Below are 22,733 nucleotides of genomic sequence, written 5' to 3'. Positions count from 1 at the left end.
TTTCACCACTGGGAAGATGACTTCATAGGGGCTCTTGTTTCCTGGCACTCGAATACTTGGGAAGCACACATCAAAGCAGTTCTCATAAATGTGAATAAAAGCATCATCATAAGCTAAAGCCGATATTACATGAGACTCCTTGCAAATTTAAATTCTTGTAAGCCAGGAGGGCATACTCTGGGGTATAACTGGGAAAAAAGCTTGGAGAAGAGCGAATAGGACCAGGTTAAAGTAGGGTTTTATTGTTAGATTAAGGATGTGGGACTTCATTGGGAGGCCTCTGCTATCTGGAAAAGGAGAGGGACGTGATGAAAGATGTGCTGACAATGACGTAGAAGGCATGAGCAGAGTAGAGTTAAGCAAGGAAGGGGTGAGGCGGGAGGGCTGGACATGTCACCATGGGGTAGACCAAGTAAAGTGTGATGAGAATGAATAAAGCAGGTGGCAGCTTAATTCCAAACACATTTAATAATAATAACTAATATTGATTGCTTCCTCTGTGCCTGGCACTTTTCTAAGTGCTTAGATGTAGGAGTTCTGCATCGACTGTGTATTTGCTACGGGGTATGCACTATTATTATCCCTATTTTACATTTGAGAAAACCGAGGCACCAAGAGATTAAGTAACTTCTGCATGGTCACAGAGCTAATGAGGAGCAGCGTCGGGGTTTGAAGATCTTGTTCTGACCCCAGAGTGGTATGTTTGCTCTGCAGACCCACGAGTGTTCTCTCTGTGCGGTCCACATGCGAGTACAGAAAGTGACATAAAAGGAGCCCATGGCCCCTGCCTTCGTCCAGGACAGTAGCTTCTCCTCTCTGAAACAGCCTCCAGCTGCCTTCCCCAGCTCCAGACTCACCAGGCTCTGGCCAGTTCTCTACCCTCCCCAGAGTGATCTTCCAGAAGCTGAAAGCTGATCACATCACCCCCTGTTCAGAGTTACTGGGATGAAGTCCAAAGCTCATCTGTGTTTTCTGAGGCCCTACCTGGTCTGGTCCCAGATTTTCTGGCATTCTAGGTTCCAGACATGACATGAGACTTCATGCTCTCTCATTTCTGGGATTCCATACATGATGCTCTTTCTACGTAAAATGCGGTTCCCCCAGGGCCCTGGGTGGCTCAGGTGGTTAAGCATCTGATTTCGGCTCAAGTCATAATCTCACAGTTCGTGGGTTCGGGCCCTGCGTCAGGCTCCGTGCGGACAGCTTGGAGCCTGGAGCCTGCTTCGGATTCTGTGTCTCCCTCTCTGTCTCTCTGCCTTTCTTCTGCTTGCTCTCCGTCTCTCACTCAAAATAAATACACATTAAAAAGTTAAAAAATTAAAAAAAAATACTGTTCCCCCTTCTTCCCACCCTCCCTGTTCTCCATGGACTAACTTCCACACGTCCCTCACATCCAATCTGAGAGGTCACTTCACTCAGAAATTCCACACTGACCCCTGACCTGCATACGCCTGCAGCCCTCCCTCTGATGTGCCTACCCAGTGCCCTGTGCCCTCGCTAATTACACAGCAGTCTAACCTCACACTTGCTAATTGGCTCACTCCACTGAATATTAAGCTCTGCGACGGCAATGACCTTGTTCATCATTCTATCCCCAACACTTAGCATGGTACCTAGCACAGAGTGGGCTCTAAATAGTTGTTTTAATTGAAGGATAAACAAGGATTGAGTTTGACGGGATACAGAAAACAAAAGTGAGGAAGAAATCAAATTTCCTTCTAATTCACTGGGACTAGCTAGTGCCATTGGGCAACATCAGGGGAGCATTTAGAACTGTTTTGGAATTGTTCAGGTTACATTGGGACCTGTTGAGTTTGGTGATGAAATGTCATCAAAGGGATGCCCTGTGTGCTGCTGGAATGATGGAACTGTGGGCTCATTTGTGAAGCTGGAGATTCAGACTTGCTAATGTTACCCTCTTAAAATTATACCACCTTTTTAAAAATTTTTTTTAATGTGTATTTATTTTTGAGACAGAGAGAGACACAGCACGAGCAGGGAAGGGGCAGACAGAGAGGGAGACACAGAAGGTGAAGCAGGCTCCAGGCTCTGAGCTGTCAGCGCAGAGCCCGACGCGGGGCTCGAACTCACGAACTGTGAGATCGTGACCTGAGCCGAAGTCTGACATTTAATTGACTGAGCCACCGAGGCGCCCCAAACTTTTTTTTTTTAAAGAGAATCTTGCTTTCCTTTCTTCGCTCGGTAGTGTTTACTTTAATAAAGTGTAGCTTTATTAGAGTGAAACAGAAATTGAAGTTCTCATCAAACACATTCCTCTCCAGGGTGTGTGTACAACCCTACATAGAAAGGAGAACTAATTTTGTCTGAATGGTTCGGAAAGGTTGCTTGTATCTTTTTTATTCTGCTGTCCTTTGCTTAGGTCATAACTGAAAGGACGGATTTCAGAGAGAGAAGCCAAAGCCAAAATGCTCTTGATTCAATTACACAGCAAATAGAAATGCTATTCCTGATCTTGCAAAGAATAATTTGGCTTTTCTATGTATCATTATTTGATAAGGACTTAATAAAAGGTAGATTTTCTGGATGAAGACTTGTGAATGCGATTCCAGCCCCATAGCCATACCCAGGCAAGCAGAGACCTTCTGCTTCAGTCTGCAGAGACCCAACTAACAGTTGATAAGTGCTTTTAGGGTGAGATGTGATGCTGTCATGCTAAAAATAGCCTCTGAGCTGGGACAAGAGGCGTGTCAGTAGTCTGGCTGGGAGATAATCCCTGCCAAAGGATATGTGGGTGCCTGTCCTATAGTCTAAAGAATGACCCACCCATTTCTTTCTGACTGGATATATGAGGAATTTGTACGTTTGGCTTGCCTGTGTGTGTGTGTGTGTGTGTGTGTGTGTGTGCACGCACTCATGCGCACATGTGCATTCATTTGTAGCTTAATATTTAACCATAGTGTAAACACTTGCCTTTATGGCTTCCATATCTACAGGAAAAAGATCCTCCTTACAAAAGGACTTGCAGAATTGCTGAAATAGATAGATTTATCTGAAACAAACCCCAGGTTTGCCTCTTGTGGGCTGTGTGACTTTGGATGGACGGATGAAGAAATCATGGCACCTATATCTATCTATATATATCTATCTCTATCTCTATGTATATTAATTCAGCCTTAAAAAAAAGAAAGAGATCCTGCCATTTGCAACAACACGGATGAACCTGGAGGACATTCTGCTAAGTGAAGCAAACCAACACAGAAAGGAAAAAAAAAAAACAAAAACAAAACTGTGATCTCACCCATATGTGGAATTTTAAAAAGTCAAATACATAGAAGCAGAGAGTAGAACTGTGGTCACCAAGGGGCTGGAGGTGGGGAAATGGGGAGAGACTTTGGTCAAATGATACCAAGTTGCAGATACACAGGATGACTAAGTCTAGAGATCTAATGTATGGCACCGGGACTGCCGTGAATAATACTGTGCTGAATACTGGAAGTGTGCTAAGAGTAGATTTCAGGTGCTCTCATCACACACACACAAAAAAGGGGCACTTACGTGAGGAGATGATATGTGAGTTAGCTTGACTCACATAAGTCATTTCACTTTATGTGTATATGTATAATCATCATGTGGTACTCCTTAAATATATACAGTCTTTATAAAAATAAGATAAAAGGAACTTGGATAAGGGAAGGTAATGCCAGAAATAAGGGAAGGAGCTGGTGGAGAAGATGGAGAGGAGGAAAGGTGAACCAGTTGCTGGACTGAGTTTGAGTGCAAAGCCCAAATGGCATTTGGAAATAGAGCACTGGAACCCAGGAGGCTGGATAGGTTGGCCTGGGAATTGCTTTTAAATTAAAGCCATGAGTAGGGTGCCTGCGTGGCTCAGTCAGCTAAGCATCTGACTCAGGCTTAGGTCACGATCTCGCGGTTTGCGGGTTCAAGTCCACATCTGTCTATGCACTGACCATGTAGACCCTGCCTGGGATTTTCTCTCTGTGACCCTGCCCCACTCACACTTTCTCTCTCTCTCTCTCTCTCTCTCTCTCTCTCTCTCTCTCTCTCTCAAAATAAATATATTCCAAACATTTTTTAATGTTTATGTATTTTTGAGAGAGACAGAGACAGAGTGTGAGCAGGGGAGGGTCCGAGAGAGAGGGAGAGAGACACGGCACCTGAAGCAGGTTCCAGGCTCTGAGCTGTCAGCACAGAGCCCGACGCGTGGCTCGAACTCACAACCCCTGAGATCATGACTTGAGCTGAAGTCGGACGCTTAACCGACTGAGGCACCCAGGCACCTCAAAATAAATCAACTTTAAAAAAGTAAAATAATAAAATAAAATAAAGCCATGAGGGGGTGCATCTGGCTCTTGATGTCAGCTCAGGTCATGATCTCACACTTCGTGGGATTGAGCCCTGTGATGGACTCTGCACTGACAGCTGTCTGCTTAGGATTCTCTCCCTCTCACTCTCTCTCTTCCTCTTTCTCTCTCTCTCTTTGCCCCTCCACCCCAAACAAATAACTAAATAGAAACCTAAAATACAGCCATGAGCTAAAGCTGCCTCGGCCTCAAATTAAGCACACGTGCATTCGGTGTTGCCGTGTCATCTGTCCCAGCGTTACTGGAGGGAATTTAGGAATATGTTAAAGAAGTGATTCAGAAGGTATCAAATGGGCAGAGTTACTTTTTGCATAAACTTTCTCTCAGCAGCAACACTTATCAATTTACTCTAAGTGAACTGAACGCAAAAAAATTACTCTTGGGGTTGAGCTACCAATTTCTGTACCTCTCCCGTCAATCCATCCAAATTAGCTCACGCCGCCGGCCTCTGTCCTCCCAGATTGATGCGTTTAATAGCATCCATCAGCAGGGGCTGCAGAGCAGCATTTTCTTGGATCCCGAAGATTTTCATCAGAATACGCTGTACTCCAGTATCCCCATCGATGGTTTTGCTGACACTTTTCCTAGCAGAGGTGGCCTTGCGGCAGAGACACTGAGAGGAGCGCCAGTCGGGGGGGGGGGGTGTGGTTAACCAATGAAACCCTGGAGATGATGTTTATGCGGTTGTGTGTACCCAACTAGTGATTTACGGTGTTTTAAGCAACGACGTAAACTCGGCGATTAGGGAGAGCAGGCTAATTCTTTCTGGAGTGGTGAATGCGTTCAGGAGCAAGAGCGTGAGAGAGTCTGGGTTTCTAGGCAAATTAGAAATCAGAAAGCTTCTTTCCACAAGCGACAAATTAGGAAGTAATTAATCACATCAAATGAGGATTCACCGTGGAATCTCTTCACACAGCCAGTTCCCCTCATCACTTAACGTATTTGATTAAAATTCATTACCCCACAACATCTCTTCTATAAAGTGTGGTTCCTCATACTGATTTCTACTGATTTAGTTCATTATAGGGAACGTTTCTGCGGAGAAGAGTCACTCCTCCGAAATTAACTGGGTACCCTGATAGCACATAAACTGGAAATAAGCTTTGTCGCCACTGAGCTTTTGCCCTTCACCCCTTCGTGTGAGCTGTGAGCCTGCACATGTGACTGGAGGTGCCTAGAGGCCGAGTCCCCCCCCTCTTTATTCAGGGAAATAATGGGTACATGGTTCTCTGTTCCCCTAGGATGCTGTGCCTATCTTGGAAAACATAGCAGGACTCGGACCACATTCCACGAGAAGATAAAACACAGAGTCTTCTCCTGGAGTGTCTGGTGAGGAATGAGGTCTTTCCATGGGGTGTTTCCATCCACACAGTTGTCAGCCCCAACCCAGGGTTAGTTCTGAAAAGTGACACCTCTCAGCAGAGAGACCAAGCGCAGCACTGAGGCCCCCTCACCAGAAAAGGGGTTAATGACTGGAGACTCGAGTCTCAGAGAGGAGAAGCAGCATGTTCACGGCACCGTGCGTGGCCTTGACACCCGCAAAGCGCTTCCCGCCTAGAACACTCAAATGAGTAACAGACCTCATTCTCACTCAGATGTTTATAGAGGAGACAGATCCTCCGATCCTAGGGCTATGTCCTGACACTGGAAGGTGTTTTTTTTTAACCTGTTATTTGAATTAACACACCATGTAGCATTAGTTTCAGGTACACAATATAGTGTGATTCAACACTTCTTTCTATACGTTACCCAGTGCTCATCATGACAAGTGCACTGCCAACCCCCTATTTGCCCCAACCTCCCACACACCTGCCCTCTGGTAACCATGAGTTTTTCTCTATAGCGAAGAGTCTGTTTCTTGGTTTGCCTCTCTTTGTCTTTTTTTTCCCTTGGTTTGCCTCTTTTTTTTCCCCTCTTTGTTTTGTTTCTTAAATTCCACATATGAGTGAAATCATATGGTATTTGTCTTTCTCCAACAGATTTATTTCACTTACCATAATACTCTAGCTCCATCCATGTTGTTATAAATGGCAAGATTTCATTCTTTTTGATGGCTGAGTAATATTCCATATTTATATATACATATATATGTGCATATATATGCATATATACATGCATATACACATGTATACACATATACATATATATGTGTGTATGTATACATATATACATGCATGTATATATATACATATATACATGTGCATATATGTATATATGCATATACATGCATGTATATATACATGCATGTATATGCATATATACATGCATACATGTATATGCATATATATATACACACACATGCATGTATATATGTATATACATCACCCTTTCTTTATCCATTCATCAGTCAATGGACACTAGGCTCTTTCTGTAGTTTGGCTATTGTTGATAGCACTGCTGTAAACATCGTGGTGCATGTATCCCTCTGAATTAGTGTTTTTGCATTCTTTGGGTAAATACCTAGTAGAGCAATTGCTGGATCCTAGGGTGGTTCTAATTTTAACTTTTTGAGGACCTTCCATACTGTTTTTCCAGAGTGGCTGTACCAGTTTGCATTCCCACCAGCAATGCAAAAGAGACCCTCTTTCTCCAAATCCTCACCAACATCTGTTGTTGCCTGAGTTGTTTATTTTAGCCATTCTGACAGGTGTGAGGTGGTATCTCATTGTGGTTTTGATTTGCATTTCCCTGACGATGAGTGATGCTAAGCACCTTTTCATGCCAACACTCTGAGCTTTTAAACCTGTTATTTAGGAGACAGTTTAAAAGGCAGAAAGAGAGCAAAAGCACAGAAATTATAATTAATTAATGCAGTGTGTTATTTCATAGCCTACCAATCCCTTTCACCTAGTTGTTTATCTGCTTGTTTATCTGCTTCTGTCTTACTCTGTTCAGGCTGCTGTAACAAAATTCCGCAGACCGGGTAGCTTAGAATCAACAGAAATTTATTTCTCACAGTTCCGGAGGCTGGAGGGTCCAAGGTCAAGGCACCAGCACTGTTGCGTTCTGTGGAAAGCCCTCTTCCCAGCAGAGCTGGTATTGTCTCTGCATCCTCGCAAGGTGGAAGGGGCTGGAAGTCCTGTGGGGGTCTCTTTTATAAAAGCACTGATCCGGAGCACCTGGGTGGCTGAGTGTGTTGAGTGTGCAACTCTTGATTTCAGCACAGATCATGATCCCAGGGTTGTGGGATCGAGCCCCCAGTAGGGCTCCACGCTGTGTGTTGCCCCTGCTTGAGATTCTCTCTCTCTCCCTCTGGTCCTCTCCCCAGCTCTCTCCCTCTCTCTCTCTATCTTAAAAAAAAACACTAATCACGTTCATGAAGGCTCCACACTCATGATCTAAGTACCTCCCAAAGGCCCCACTTCCTAATGCTGTCACATTGGGGGTTAGTACTTCAACATATGAATGGGGGGGCACAAACATTCATACTATAGGACCCACCTTTCAGCACACTTGACAAAACAGATGATTTGTGTGGGGGAAGAGTGGGAGAGGAGGAGTCACGACTGCTCCAGTGTCAGAGGTCTTTACTCAGAAGTGTCAGGTGCAAAAGGGATAAAGCATCAACATACACGGGGGAAAACTAGAGTCAAATTGCCGTGGTGAGTGGAAAAGCTATATGATATATGAAACAAATTTATCTCCCCCAGTATGCCTTCTTCCATAGCAGGCGCGCAATAGGGATTGGTCACATTGGACCTAAACAAACAAAAGTCTAATTGAATTTTTAAAAAGTAAACTGCGAAGCAAAGCTTAAAATTTAAAAATAGTAGGAGGATGCCATTCTCGTGAGGGTGTTCTTGCCTGAGAATAACGAGAGGCAGGTCCTTGGTGGTTAGTTAAGTGCTATTTCCTCAGCTTGCTCAGCCTACTGAAGCCACTCAGCCTCATTCATGTCATATCAAGATTCATGATGAAACCGCCCAGGACTCTGTGAATGTTTTTTTTTTTAATAAAGTGGAAAAATACAAATCACCTTTAGCTGTTTTTTTTTTCCTTTCTGAGGCACGTTGTGGGTGTGTGAGATGGCTCAGCGTCCAGAAGCATCAGCCTAGCGAACACCCCAGAAACGCTGACAGGCCTTGTTGCCTGTGGCTTCGTTCAAGGATGTGGGGGCACTCCATCTCCGAGGCTCACAGCTGATGCCATGGGGAGTAATAGTCTCTCTCTGATTGTGCCTAAAAAGTGCCTTTTGCAAATTATTAGCAGATTAAAGGAGGTGAAGGCAATAGGGCCCAGTTTCCAATTAGATAGTGGTCAACACAATGGCCTAATATTTACTGAGCTCTTACTTTGTGCAAGGCATTGGGATGAGCTTTTTTACATAGTCTCTCATCTCAATTGCAAGTCATGAGAAACCTGACCAATAGAGCCTTAATCCCCAGCAGCATTTATTGTTTATTTAACAGGAAGTCTGGAGACAAGGCAAACCAGTCCTGGCTTGGCAAGATCAACAGTATTATCAAGGAAAAAGGCTCTTTCTCTCTTACGCCTTCATCCTCCCTAGTGGATTGACTTTCACTCTTAGCTTCACAAGATGGCTACCACTATTCCAGACATCACATCTGCATTAAAGACAGGAAGGAGGCAGGGGGTGAGGGGGGACACCTGGGGGCTCAGTCAGTGAAGCGACTGACTCTTGATTTCTGCTCAGGTCGTGGTCTCATGGTTTGTGAGTTCGAGCTCTGTGTCAGGCTCTGTGCTGACAGTGCAGAGCCTGCTTGGGATCCTCTCTCTCCCTCTCTCTCTGCCCCTCCCCTACTCTCTCTCTTTCTCTCTCTCTCTTAAAATAAATAAAATAAACATTTTAAAAAATTAAGACAGGAAGGAGGGGGAAAGAATAGGTACGAAGGGAATTTCCCTTTCTTATATATGCCTTTCATTAGAAAGCAAAATTTTTCCAGAAGCCCCTTAACCTATATCCCGTCAATCTCACTGTGCAGAACTGGGGTTCACAGTTCTTCTAGCTGCAGAGGAGACTAGAAAAAGTGCATCTAGCTTTCACAGCCTCTATAGGGAGGCAAGCAAGAGGAGATTTGGAATGGATGTTAGCTTAGTCAAGCAACAGTGTCTGCCTTGTACATATTATTTATGTCATCCTCACGATAGATGTACAAAAGGAATACTGTAGTTATCCCCAGTCTGAAGATGAGAAAACGATAATCAAGAGACTTGCCCGAGATCGATCAGCTAATAAGTGGTTGGGCTTATAGCTTTCACCATAGAAGGCAGCCATCTAGCAAGGTGGCTAAGAAGGCAAGTCGCTGAGATAGATTGCCTTCTAGACTGAATCCAAGCTGCACCACCTTTGAGTTATATGTCTTGAGAGGTTATTTAACCTCTTTTCACCTTAGATGGCTCACCTTAATACTTATAAAGTCCCCAGAAAATTTGGCTTGGAGTAAGCACTAGAAAAGTGTTAACTAAGAAGATAGGAAGCAAGCAGCTCATTTATAACAGCCCTAAACTGGAAAGAGCCCAAATGTCTGCCACTGGAAGAGGGCATAAATAGATTGTGGTGTATTCATACAATCGAGTCCTATCCAACAATGAAAAATGATGGGTTATTAAACATAAAACACAAGACAGTGTTATTACAGTGAGTGAAAGATCCAGACATAAAAGTACACACTGATTCCATGTATGTGAAGTTCAAAAGCAGACAAAACTAATATTTTGTGATAAAAATCAGAGTAAGAGTTACCGTTGGAGAGTTAAGTCTGTGAGAAGGGATGAGGGAACGTTCTGGGCTGCTGGAGAGGGTATCTTTGTCTGAGTGGTGGTTATGCCAGGAAATACACGTGTAAAAATGCATTGATTTGTACCCTTAAGGTGTGTGCATCATACCGCAGGTATGTTATATTTTGATTTTAAAAGTACATAAAAAGTAAGAGAAAGAAACTATGAAGCGTACCATTTATGCTGACTGCCATTTCTGGAGGAAACTCTTAGAAAAAAACTGGTGGTCGGAAGAAGAAGGGGGCCCACCAATGTCAAGGGTTATTCGTCTTCTCTCAGAAAGATCTGCTGTCCTGTCCCTTCAGAGGAAACTTCCTCTGAGTCATTAGCCCGGTCATGGAAATATGTTTGCACTGGAGCCATGACCTCTGGGTGATCATTGGTGAACTTTAGTGGTGAGGCAAACAGGAATACAATATCTGATTGCATTTTGGGGCATTATCCTGTAATTAGCCAGATTGCCTACTAATTCACCAAGAAGAATGCCAGGATGTGTCATTCTGGGATGCCCTTGAGAACTGTCCTTTCAAAGGCAGACTGATGTGGAGCTGGCCATCTAAAGAGCTCCAGCTCTTTGTGTGGAACAAGGGGTCATGGATGGCACCCTGAACTAGGCACAACCTGGGGGAAGAAGTGGGCAAGTGCATTTAGGCTGAAAAGGCAGTGGTGACCTCCACCAGGGCTGCCTCGGCCACGGGGGCCATTTGAAACCTAAAAGAAGGTTCCCTGGGACACCTGGGTGGTGCCCTCAGTTAAGCGTCCAACTCCTGATTTTGTCTCAGGTCATGATCTCACAGTTCGTGGGTTTGAGTCTTTGGACATCCCCTTGGAGGTGTTAGATTTTCTTCTTCTTCCATCCTATTACCACCCACTGTACACGCCCATATCCCCCTCAACCACAGAACAGCCGATGAGAAGGTTCTCGCCCTCCCTACATTGTCTCTTTCTCTCCATTGCTCTATCCTGAGAAACCCCATTATGGTACTTTGGAATTTTGGGTATCTGTTGGCATCCTTGCTCAGCATAGCCTCCTTCTGGAGACAGACCACCACAACCCCCACTCAACCAAAGAGAATGAGTTTTGGGGGACATCTGACTGACCAAAGATAGATGTGGCTTCTGGGGAAAAGGAAGAAAATGTTACTTTTTTTTCTCCAGGAAGTACAACATTCTTCACAAGTGTTATTCCCTCGTTGGCATTCACAGCACCCACGGGGAGCCTGGTGGTATCATTAGTCCTGATTTTATGGATAGAGAAATTGAGTCATACTCCAGGTTTGCAGGTTCTGATTCGGCGGCTGAAAAACAGAAACATTTTTCCTCTTTTTGGACTAGAATTGCATCTCATTTCCATAAACAAAACACTGAGGAGAATATGGCTTTTCTACTTCAAACAAGTGTCTTCGTAAACACAGTTTGATGGCTTTGGGGCATACACATTCTGTCTAGACATACGATAGCCTTCAAATACCATATGGTTGGACCAGACTCTGATTAGTAATGGTTTTGCAGATGTTAGATGAACCTTCTGAAGTGTTGGGTGCCCTCGGTTGGGCAATTTTTGTAAGTGTGAATGTCCCTAATGGTGACTTCACTCAAACTAAAGGACACTAGGACCTAGCTTTGATATTGAAAATTATATGTCATGTTAAGATGAGTTTTATTCTCTCTTTTCCTGTCTGTTTAACAGAAGGGTGGTCCATTCTGTCAAGAGATGGTAAGGCTGGCCTGTGTTTGGGCCAACTGATTGATGGCCAGCATTTCAAGAGCTGGTAACTCTGGTCTATATCATGCTCACAGAGGGGAAATTCCTGCAGTCTTCAAAGTGGAAACAAGCAAGCAAAAATAGCAAACGTCTGTTTCAAGACCCGTCTACAATTTCATATTAGCCAATGGTTTTTATGGAACTTACAGACAAATCAGAGGGAAAATGCATTTGTGCTATCAGGGCCCAGCCTATAAGCCAGAGAACATTTCTGTCTTTCAGAGGGTAGAGGATCCATGTTTGTACTCAATGAATATTTATTGAGTCCCTTCTCTGTGCCAGGCACTAAGACACACACACACACACACACACACACACACACACACACACAACAAGCCGCAGTCTCTATTATTAGGGCTCCCAACGGATGGAAGACAAATGTGGAGAGAAATCATGGCTCAGTGTGCTTCAATTGAAATCTGTGTGAAGTGCTGTGGCAACTTCACAGAGGAGGGGAGGCTCTGGAGTTCTCGGAATTGGGATGGGAAGAGGGGATAGAGGGTGGGAAGAACAACAAATGCAAAGGCAGAGAGGTAGACAGGAGGCAATATTTCAGATTGCCAAAATATTGTCATTTTAGGGATTGAATTCCTATTATGGGCCAGGCAGTGAGGTATACGTGGTGAGCAAATCCACTAGAGTCCCTGTTCCACGTGCATTCTGGAGGCTAAAGAGGGAGGCACGCATTAAACCAAGCTTCTTGTAAGCAATTACATAGCTAACACGCGGATCGCAGTGCTCTGATGTTAAGGGACTGGGTGCTCGGAGCACATGAGAGATTGGGAGCAGGCGAGGGAGAGATGTAGCAGGAGAATCAGCGAAGGCCCTTAAGCTAACACTGGAATGATGAATAGGAGGAAGTCAGGCAGAGAAAAGAGAGAGCACTGTTTAGGCAGAAGGAATAGAATTAAGGGAAAAGCCTGGTGTGTTTTGAGGGCCTGGTGGGGCGCAAGGCTGGAGGGGCAGACTGGGATCACGGAGAGCCTTCCAGACCTTGCTGGGGATTTGAAGTTTTATCCTCAGTGGAGGGAGAAGCCAGTGTGGGCTTCCTTTCTTCCTCTCAACCATCAGAGCGGTGTGATAGGGTCCAGCCGGCCTTTTAGGAAGCTCACCGTCGTGGCTGTCTGGCTAACCTTAGCAATCACTTAGCAGCCACGGGGCCTCTGCCAGGCAGGCCTGGCGTGATCCTCGAGACCACAGTCAAAGGCAGTGCTCACGCTGACTTGGCAGCAACGGGGAAGAGCCTGACTGCATTTTGATCGAGTTTCACTGATTGTGCCAAAGCTCTGTCACATGTTTCCTCAGGTACTTGACGAGGCAAGGGCAGGAAAGGACATGCCGGGGGTGGGGGTGGGGGATAGGCAAGCAGCACAGGTAATCAGGCTACCTGGGACTCTGGCACTGACCCAGGCTGCTGCTCACGAAGCCCGGGAAAAGGTGCCAGTTCAGGGCACTCGTTCTCCACTGGCTGCCAACGCTCCCGACTGCTGCTGACGGCCAGTCGGGCGGGGAGACGCGAACACATATGCACAGTGTGGACTCCCTTCCCCGGAATATCCTGTGACTCCTCTCGGCACTGGGAGAACTCACCTACCCGCCCCAGCTGTCAGCTGCCAAGTCCCTTCTCCTAGCAAGGCAAGAAACCGGGGCTGGAGCCAGACACCTTTCTTTCATCCATCCAAGTGACACAAACTAGGATATCGGTCTCTCCCATACAGCCCAATGGACGTGGACGTGAGTCCCTTTTCGATCCAGCTGAGAATCTGCTCTTCTTCTGAGCATCAGCCTGCCAGCTGCTCTCGCAACGTAAAAGCCTCAAGCTGCCCACACTTCAGGAAAGACTGCCATTCGTTAGCCTACGAGGAGGAATCTCCGATCGCGTTCGGTTGGTCATCATACCCCTAGAATTCTCATGCAGGCCAAGTCTGAGAGAGTCAATCCTTGAGTCAGTCCGTTTCAGGCATGGAGGCCTGTCACTGCCCAAGCAGCGCACATCGTATCTGACCACGTGGGTCACTGTTTTTTGGAACAATGCACAATTCACCTCTAATTTAGAGATTAATGGGTTGGATTTCTTCATCCTAATTGTTCTGCCATTTTCTCAAGGAAATATTAGAACTAATTGTTTTCCTCAAGGCAAAGGGACTCTGCTTTGGGTGGGAAGGTGTATGGGGCACTGCATTACTTTAACTTACTCAACTGCCCCGTCTCCTATGGACGCCTCCTTGCTTCCTCTGTAATGGCGGTTACTACAGTACATTCTACCACTATTTTCATGTCAAGGGCATTGTGTGTGTGTGTGTGTGTGTGTGTGTGTGTGTGTGTGTGTGTGGAGTAGGGGGAGCTGAGGATGGAAGGTCTACTTCCGATTCTGTCCCTAAATGATTCTTTCCAGGCAACGTGGCCCAGATCCTCCTCCTAGAAGTCTGAGGTCACTGACACCACTTCCACTCTGAGTCTGTCCCCCGTCTGTCAAATGAGGAGCTGTACTCATTCACCACGTAGGGCCTCTCAGCTCTAAAAATTTTTTTTTAATCTGAGAAAGTATACATCCTTATCTGTTTGACTTACTCAGTTTGGTAGCCCTTGGGAAACACAAGGCCAACATGTAAGAAAGCAGAAATGATACTTCCTCAGACTCTCTCAGTGGTTCTGAACGTTGAAGTCTTAACCCCAATGTAATGGTATTTGGAGATGGGGCTTTGGGGAAGTGATCACGATTAGATGAGATCATGAGGGTGGGGCCCTCAGGATGGGATTAGTGCCTTTGTGAGAAGAGAAAGCAGGGAGCTCTCTCTCTGTCTCTCTCTCCAGGGGGCAAGACCCTGTGAGGACACAGAAGGTGGCCATCTGTAAGTGTGGAATAGAGCTTTCACCAGAAACTGCATAGGCCCACACCTTGCTTGGACTTCCCAGGATTCAAACTGTGAGAAATAGATTTCTGTTCTTAGAGCCATCCAGTCAACATGGTATTTTGTTCTGGCAGCTTGAGCAGATGAAGACAGCAGGCACTGGCTAGGACAGTCAGAATAAGCCTTGGATATCTTCACGCTGAAGATACCCACCACCATGCAATCAGAGAAGTATGGCGTGTGTACCGTCAAATGAGGCAAATCAGAGGCTTCTGATGCCTTGTTCAAGGGAAGATAACCAGCACGGTCACAACTTGCTGCATTGCTGTTTCATTAAGAGTAGGAATTGCTTGAATTAGACTGGAAAGTATTTTAAGTAAGTATTCAGAAGATATGGGGCACAGATCCTCTGTCCCTCCCCACACTCTGCCCCTCCAACTCTGTCCCTCCCCCACTCATGTTTTCTCTGTCTCTCTCTCTCTCTCTGTCTCTCTCTCTCAAATAAATAAACATTTAAAAGAACCTTAAATAAGTATTCAGAAGGTAGCCATGGGAAATGACCACCTCCAGTCTTCTTTGGAAGCAGGAAGGGTAGGGGTTATTAAAGTATATTAGTCAGGGTTAAACAAGAAAGTGGACATTTCTAAGCAACAAAACCAATTACTGGAGCATGTTATTTTTAGCACTGTAATGATTTCCATGGTACAGCTTTTAGCTCCACTGGAAATGACAATGCAAGTGTCACCCTGAACATCACATACCTTAAGTGGCACCTTGTGTGTTGTCATCCTTTCAGAACCAACTCAAATGTCATCTCTTCTGTGACTTCTCTAAATGTCCTCTGAAAATGACATTTGTATATTTTTGCATTCCATGGTCCCTATACAGATTGGATTCATTGTACTTCAGGGGTCCCACTCTAACCTGCTTTTGCTTCAGCGAGGCACTTACCACATCATATTTCAGGAAGTCAGGTGTCGTTTCCGTCATGCTGGATATTGAGCTCCCTGAGGACAAAGCTATAGACATAGAAGCTACTCAATGAAAGAATGAATGAATGAATGAATGAGTGTTTCTTTGTATATGACTTATTCCTAGTTTATCCCAGGTTTCCAAAGATTCTGACTCACCTACCAGACTGAGACTGTTTCTGCCTCCCTCTGCCAGTCTGTTCAATGATACTGTCAACAGTAAACATTGCCATTTTTGTTTTGTGGCCACAGAATAATGAGCCATGGGAGCTACCAGGAGGCAGAGCTAGTAAGCTCCAGAGGTCACATATGAAGGTCTAGTATTTTAATAATCTTTGTCCCAACTGTTGTTTTGTCCATATTTGAAAGATCTCTTGATCTGTATCCATCCTGAAACCATTGACACTTCAGAACTGCCAAAAGTCCGCCCTAGCAACATGGACTATTATGTGGCTAACTTAGGAGGTCTGCCCTCCTGTTTCCTAGGACAGTCGCCCTCGTGTGGTTTACGGTCTTGACCAACTCCTTTTCTGTAAGATAAAACCAAGTGCTTTGATAACAATCCAAATGTTAAATTTGGTTAAGCATGAGAAAATTACGTTTTCAGGATGGATTCTGTAGCACAACTTTTCATCAGTTGCTGAGGCTACTATGCACAAGAATGAAGAAGTAAGCAGTTTTATCCCAAGTGCCTGAATGCATCCATATACATCTTTTCCCCCCTTCCTCTGTGCTGGAATCTAGCCCATGTTTTATTCCTTATGAATTTTGATCATGGTTGACCATTACCTATATGGTCAAGGAAATCTCTTCAGAGTATGGAGGGTTAAATAGCCGAAGACCTAACATGACATCCAGGATAGGTATATGTCATGGTAGAGTGACATAGAGTGAGGCTGACTTTCAAAGCAAGGTTCCTTCCCTCATGTTACACCCGGTAGGCAGCCATTGCTGAGGTAGCTATGATGGATGTGGCCATACTAAGGGATACATAGAAGAGAATAGAGAGATTCTGGGGTATTTTTGAATGAAGTTCTTAAGTTAATTCATTTTCCTCCCTTCCTCCCTTCCTTCTACAAGTACATACTGAGTACTTACTATGACCTAGCCACTGTCTGAGGCAAACAGCAATGAATAAGATCATGTCCCTATACCCTCATGGAACTTATATTCTGATAGAAGAGAGAGAGAGAGAAATAAATAAATAAATAAATAAATAAATAAATAAATAAAATAAATAAAATGATTTCAGGAAGAAACCATTTTATTTTACAAAACACAAAAATGACCAAAGGGTATGGTGGTTCCTCAAGCAATCAAGCATAAAATTACTATATGACCCACCACGTCCACTTCTGGGTATATGACGAATTGAAGGCAGGGTCTCAAATGGATATTTGTACACTCAGATTCGTAGCATTATTCACGGTAGCCAAAAGGTAGAAGCAACCATCGAAGTCCATCAATGAATGCATGGATGAATACAATGTGGCCTATATATACAATGGAATATTATTCAGCCTTAAAAAGGAAGGAAATTCTGGGTGGAATTTTCTGGGAAGGAAACTCTTGGGTGGCTCAGTTGGTTAAGCATCTGACTTTGGCTCAGGTCATGATCTTGCAGTTCATGAGTTGGAGCCCTTCATCAGGGGTCTCTGCTGTCAACACAGCAGATCTTCTGTCCCCCTCTCTCTGCCCTTCCCCTGCTTGTGCACGTGCTCTCTCTCTCTCTCTCTCCCTCTCTCAAAAATAAACATTTTTTTTAAAGTAAGGAAATTATGACACCTGCTACACTATGAGTGAACCATGAAGACATTATGCTAAGTGAAATAAGCCCATCATAAAAGGACAATTATAATATGATTCTACTTGCTTGCATTACCTACAGCAATCAAATTCATAGAGACAGAAAGTAGAATAGTGGTTTCCAGGACTGGGGAGAGGGAAGAAAGGAGAGTACTATTATTTAATGGTGCAGAGTTTCAGTTTGGAAAGATAAGAAAGTTCTGGAGATGGGTTAGTGGTGATGGTTGAACAATAATGGGAAGGTACTTAATGCCACTGAACTGTACCCTTAAAGATGGTGGAAATGGTAAATGCTATGTATATTTTAACAATTAAAAAAGTAAGCTTTTAAAAAAATAAGCAAGGAGCTAGCTGGAGTAGGAATGATTATAGTTAGGATCATCTGGGAAGGCTCCTCTGAGAAGGAGGTGGCCATTTGAGTAGAGACCAACTGGAATGATGAAGAGAGCATGGGGAGACAGTGGGGGATTAGTTTGGGATTTTGTTCTAGGTGCAGCAGATAGAAGGCTTTGGAAGGTTTTGACCAGTTGATGAACATGATCTGATTGATGACTTTAAAATATGCTGGCTGCTATGTGAAAAGTAACTGAAAGGGAGAAAATCTGGAAAGCAGAAGACCAATGAAGAGACTATGGCAATAGTCTAGCAAGTGACTGGTGGCTCAGGTGATGTTGAGATAATGGGGGAGGTGGTGAAAAGTGATTAAGTTGGCATGTTTTCAAGGTTGGGCCATTATAATTTGCCAATGAATTTGATGTGCAGTATGAGGGAAAGAGATGACTTAAGGTTTTGACTTAAGGTTGACTCGGTTTTTAAGCGAGCAGCTGAGTGAGAGAGGGTGCCAACGACTAGGGGAAAAGGTTGGGGGGATGATAAGGGGCATGGGAGTCAATCAAAAGATGGTTTACATAAAAAGCGAAATCAAGGGGCACCTGAGTGGTTCAGTCAGTTAAGCGACCTACTTCAGCTCAGGTCACAATCTTGTAGTTCCTGAGTTTGAGCCCCACATCAGGCTCTGTGCTGGCAGCTCAGAGCCTAGAGCCTGCTTCAGATTCTGTGTCTCCCTCTCTCTCTGCCCATCCTCTATTCATGGTCTATCTCTCTCTCTCAAAAGTAAACATTAAAATTAAAAAAAAAATCAAAACCCAGTACTAGCAGAGTGATAGCACTTAGAAGCCATTTATTAAGTACTTGAATGAAAGAATTAGTTAATTAAATGGAATGTGTAAATGGAGGGAGGAAGGAAGAAAAAACTAATTCTAAATTTTACAAAATGTGAAGGAGAACATTTTGCAAGATGTAAAGACCCCAGCTAGAATTTGAAAGAACTGGGTTCCAGTCTCAGATGATATTTCCAAACCTCAAATTCCTCCTCTCAGCTTTTATTCTGGGATTTCCCCCTTTCCTCCTTCACAAGGGATGTGTCCACATCTTGACTCATGCCAGCCGGCAAGCCCATAGCGCCAGCATCCCTGTGCATAAATGCAGAGCCCACAATCCTGGGACAGGGAACAGCCAATCAGTGAGCTCCCCTCAGAGGGACTAGCCAATCAGTAAGCTCCTCCAGCTGTGCCCTCACCAAGCACGCCTTCCCCACCCTCAGCACATACCCTGGGTATCACTGCAGGCATTGGGGAACCAGCCCCTCAGCATTCTGGACAAATCCCCATAAAGGTCAGTTCCTCAGAGAGTCTCACTATTTTAAGGGCACACTTCTAAGCAAGCAGGAGACGAGTTGGGTTCATTCAGTGTGTTGGCCGGGCTCGTGTTGCCTGACCCACTAATTATTCTTACGGAGCCTTGGGGCTGGTTCCTACTAAGTCACAAAGGGAGGAGGGAGCGGTTAGCGGGAAGAAAACATTTAAAAGTCACCTGCACAATTGGGGAGGCGCAATGCAAAATGAGAAAGATCTGTGAACGTGCTATAAAGCAGCCTTGCCTCCCGGGTTTTCACGCATTCACCTCGTTTGTTCTGGCTTTTCCACAGGGCTGAGGGTCCAGAGCCTGCCTACATCAGGCCCCTTGCCTCTTTCTCTTCCGACAAACATCTCGTTGACCGGCATCTGGACAAGCTCTCCGCAAAGCCCCCCTGCCTCCCCGACCACTGGCACATCCGTCTTCCCAGTTACGACCTCGGCTCCAACACCTACACTCCCCAAGAACGTTTCCGTAGAGCCCAGAGAGGAGGACACCAGCCTCCCGGCCTCTCACTGGGAACGCAAGAACACAGACCCCTCCCCAACAAGCGGGGGGCTGCACTTAACACCCACGCCCTCAGAACACAGCTCAGGCACTCCCAAGGCAAGTGTGCCACCCACAGGGTCGCAGTCCCCCTCTGAGACCCCAGCTCAGTCCCCCGCTGAGTCCCCCACGGAGTCTCCTGCACTCACCTCCCCTCAGGCTGCAGCCTCATCACCTCCACCCCTGTCAACCTCACCCCCGGAGGCTTCGTCTGCCTCCTCTGCCAGCACCAACCACAGCTCTGCTGAGACCAGCCTCAAGCCCACAGGAGCCCCAGCCACACCAGAGTCCCCAGCAGAAGAGCACAGCTCTGACCACACACCCACTTCGCATGCCACGGCAGAGCCTGTGCCCACGGAGACGACGCCCCAAGCGACAGTGCCGGCCAAAGTGACCTGTATGCTGATCGACGTCGAGACCACTGCCTCCCCCGGGGTGATCATGCAGGAAGTGGAGCATGCTCTAAGTTCAGGTGAGTCTCAGTCCCTAGACCACTGGAGATGTTAAGAATGCGGTTCCATTAACCCAGCACAGTAGGTTACGTTTGAATTTCGCGGTGCAGTGCCTGAGCTGAATTCACAAGAATGTCCACAGAAGTGCAAACTTTGCCTTTAGTCACGTGATAATTTCTACAGGATATCTCATTATTACAGCCAGTCTTTACAATTTGTCTTCACAGATGTCACAGACAATGGCAGCAGATGAGACAGTATAAGCAAAGGGGGTGACAGTGTGGCTTTGGGGCACGCTTCCTAGGTTTTAGTTCCGGCTCCTGACCTTGGGCACGTGACTTCATCTTTTTGTGCCCTTATTTTTCCTCATCTGTAAAATGGGGACACAAGGGGTTCTATCGTACATGATCCTTGGGGAGATTCTACGTGATGCCTGTGAAGTACTTACTTAATAAGTGCTCAGGACATGTCAGTTATTAGTATTTTTCTCAGTGTATTAACGAAGTGCTTACTTCATGGAAACCAGTAAAGCAAAGTAGGGAGGGGCGGGGGGGGGTGTGTGTAGAGAACTTGGCTGAGTCTTTATAGTCACTGCTAGAGTTCATGGGAAAGACAATAAATTTTACAGGGCATTGGATTTGTTTTTATTCTCCCAGCAGCCCTGTGAAGTCAGTATTATTTTTATCTTGATTTTCCAATCTCGGAAATTACAGCGGAGGGAGATTTAGGGTCTCTTCGAAGGTCCCATGTGTGTGACATTGACGTAAAGATGGTAAACTTGAGGATACTGAGCAGGAATAGGCTTTAGTGGGAGCGTTTGGCCTCCTGAGCAAGAAACAATAAGGTGAGAGCAGCCAGAAGGTGAAGGGGGAAATGGCTCTGTGGCCCCTTCGCTGGGACAGTCCTGCCAGAGCTGTGGGCTGCCCTGGGAGTATTCAGAATAGAGCCACACATGACCAGCTGGAGTCAAAGGAATGGCTGTGACCGAGGAGACTTGAACTCCCGTTTAACGATGAAAACCTCTACGAACAGAAACTCCAGTAAGCAGTGGAGGTGGGGAGAGAGGGCTAAGATTAACAAGACATGATTCCTCACGGAAGATGAGTTTACTAGGGGATGACGTCCCGAAGAATTACGCGTTCTGATGTCAAAGGCCTAATATATCCGCGAGAGTCCCAAAAGAGACAGCGAGGCAGTCAAACGGGGGTAAAGGAATTAATTACGAAGGTCCAGGGTAACCACAGGGGAGCATAATAGCAGAGCTGTCGTGAGTCAGGCCTTGGAGGAGGGAACAGTCACCAGAACCCAGAAGGAGAGTCTTGTAGAACAGACCACCTTGACAGAAGCACCGAGTCTTGGTTGAGAGAGATACAGCTAACCCTGAGAGTGAAATAAATAAACCTTCTGCCCTCCCCATCTCCCTTCCCTTAGATATACAGCCAGAAGCCAAGAACGGGGAAGCCCATGGATGTCGTCCATACAGGTCAGCCTCCCAGAGGGTTCATCAGAGAGCAAAGTGGAGAAGGGTACAGTAGAGAGTGGCACACCCAGTTGAAAGGCTGATTCGTCTGTGCAGCCCCCATCCCCATTGGCACCCTGTTCACACCTCCCGCCAGCACTCATCACAGTGCCTTTCGGTGTGGTGTTGTAGGATGCTGGGCTCCCAGCCTGCAGGTGACCTCTGTAACACGGACCCGGTTCCTGGAACAGGGTGGGTGTTGACTCAGTGTCTGAAGGACTGTCCCTGTCAAAGGTGCCAGCAAAGTACTGGCTCAAAGTGGCCTTCGTCTCTTCTCTCTTTCCTAGTTCAGGCCACGACACCACCCCCGTGACGCCGTGTCTTCGGCTTTCTGACTGATGGCCCTCTCTCCGCGTTCTGTCCCCTCCGGGATACTCAGACATGGTGGATTAAGATTCCTGAGCACAGATTCTGAGCCTGCCATGCATAAATCTCCCGAATCAGACACAACCTACCACTTTCTACAAGTACCCTAGTTCCTTGGGCTGGATTATCTGAGACCATCCAGTTCCAGTGCTCTGGCCTGTGTTGCAGAACCTCTGTCTCGATGTCCTCAACTCTAAGCCAACAGAGTCAAGAGGTGCAAAATTAGTGACAGAGCTGGGTCATGAACCTTTATAGCTCTAGGGAATATTACACCCAGTAGCAACTCCGAGGTGAATTAAGGAAGGAAGGAGGGACCGATTTGAGAAGAGAGATGGGTGGCAGGGTAAAGAGAGATCGGGCCAGTATACATTTCATAGACCAGAAAGGATTTATTCTTGTGATCTATTAAATCAAAAAACATTTCCTCTGCATCCACCAGTATACTGTGCTTGAGGCAGAGACGTGGGAAACCTGTCTTTGAATCTTTGCAGTTTGAGTAGAGAGAAAGGGCGCAAGTAACTCTTAATACCATTAGAGTGACCACATTACTTTCTAACCTGAGTATAAACGGAAGTGTGTGGAAGGATCTTTGAGCAGATGGGGTACAATCTGTTCGTTCGTTTCAAAGGTGAAGAAATTATGTCCCAGAAGTTTGGAGGGCCTCACCCAAGGTCACACC

The 22,733-nt window shown here is 45.6% G+C and overlaps 1 protein-coding gene across 3 annotated transcripts in view; it reads left to right on the top strand.

Annotated features, from left to right (window-relative positions):
• The window catches only part of PARM1 (prostate androgen-regulated mucin-like protein 1), a 110,674-nt gene that overhangs the window by 50,875 nt on the left and 37,066 nt on the right, over positions 1-22,733 (top strand). For 2 of the 3 annotated variants that reach the window (XM_053217251.1, XM_027058355.2), the window contains exon 2: positions 19,464-20,189. In XM_053217251.1, coding sequence (XP_053073226.1) covers positions 19,464-20,189 — 726 coding nt within the window. Of the gene's footprint in view, positions 1-19,463; positions 20,190-21,600; positions 21,653-22,733 lie in introns of all 3 variants that reach the window. The other variant, XM_053217250.1, reaches the window with a different exon arrangement.

The sequence above is a fragment of the Acinonyx jubatus genome, chromosome B1, assembly GCF_027475565.1.
Source record: "Acinonyx jubatus isolate Ajub_Pintada_27869175 chromosome B1, VMU_Ajub_asm_v1.0, whole genome shotgun sequence".
Taxonomy (NCBI): domain Eukaryota; kingdom Metazoa; phylum Chordata; class Mammalia; order Carnivora; family Felidae; genus Acinonyx; species Acinonyx jubatus.
The sequence above is the reverse complement of the archived record's forward strand: the minus strand, read 5'-3'. Positions and strand labels throughout refer to the sequence as shown.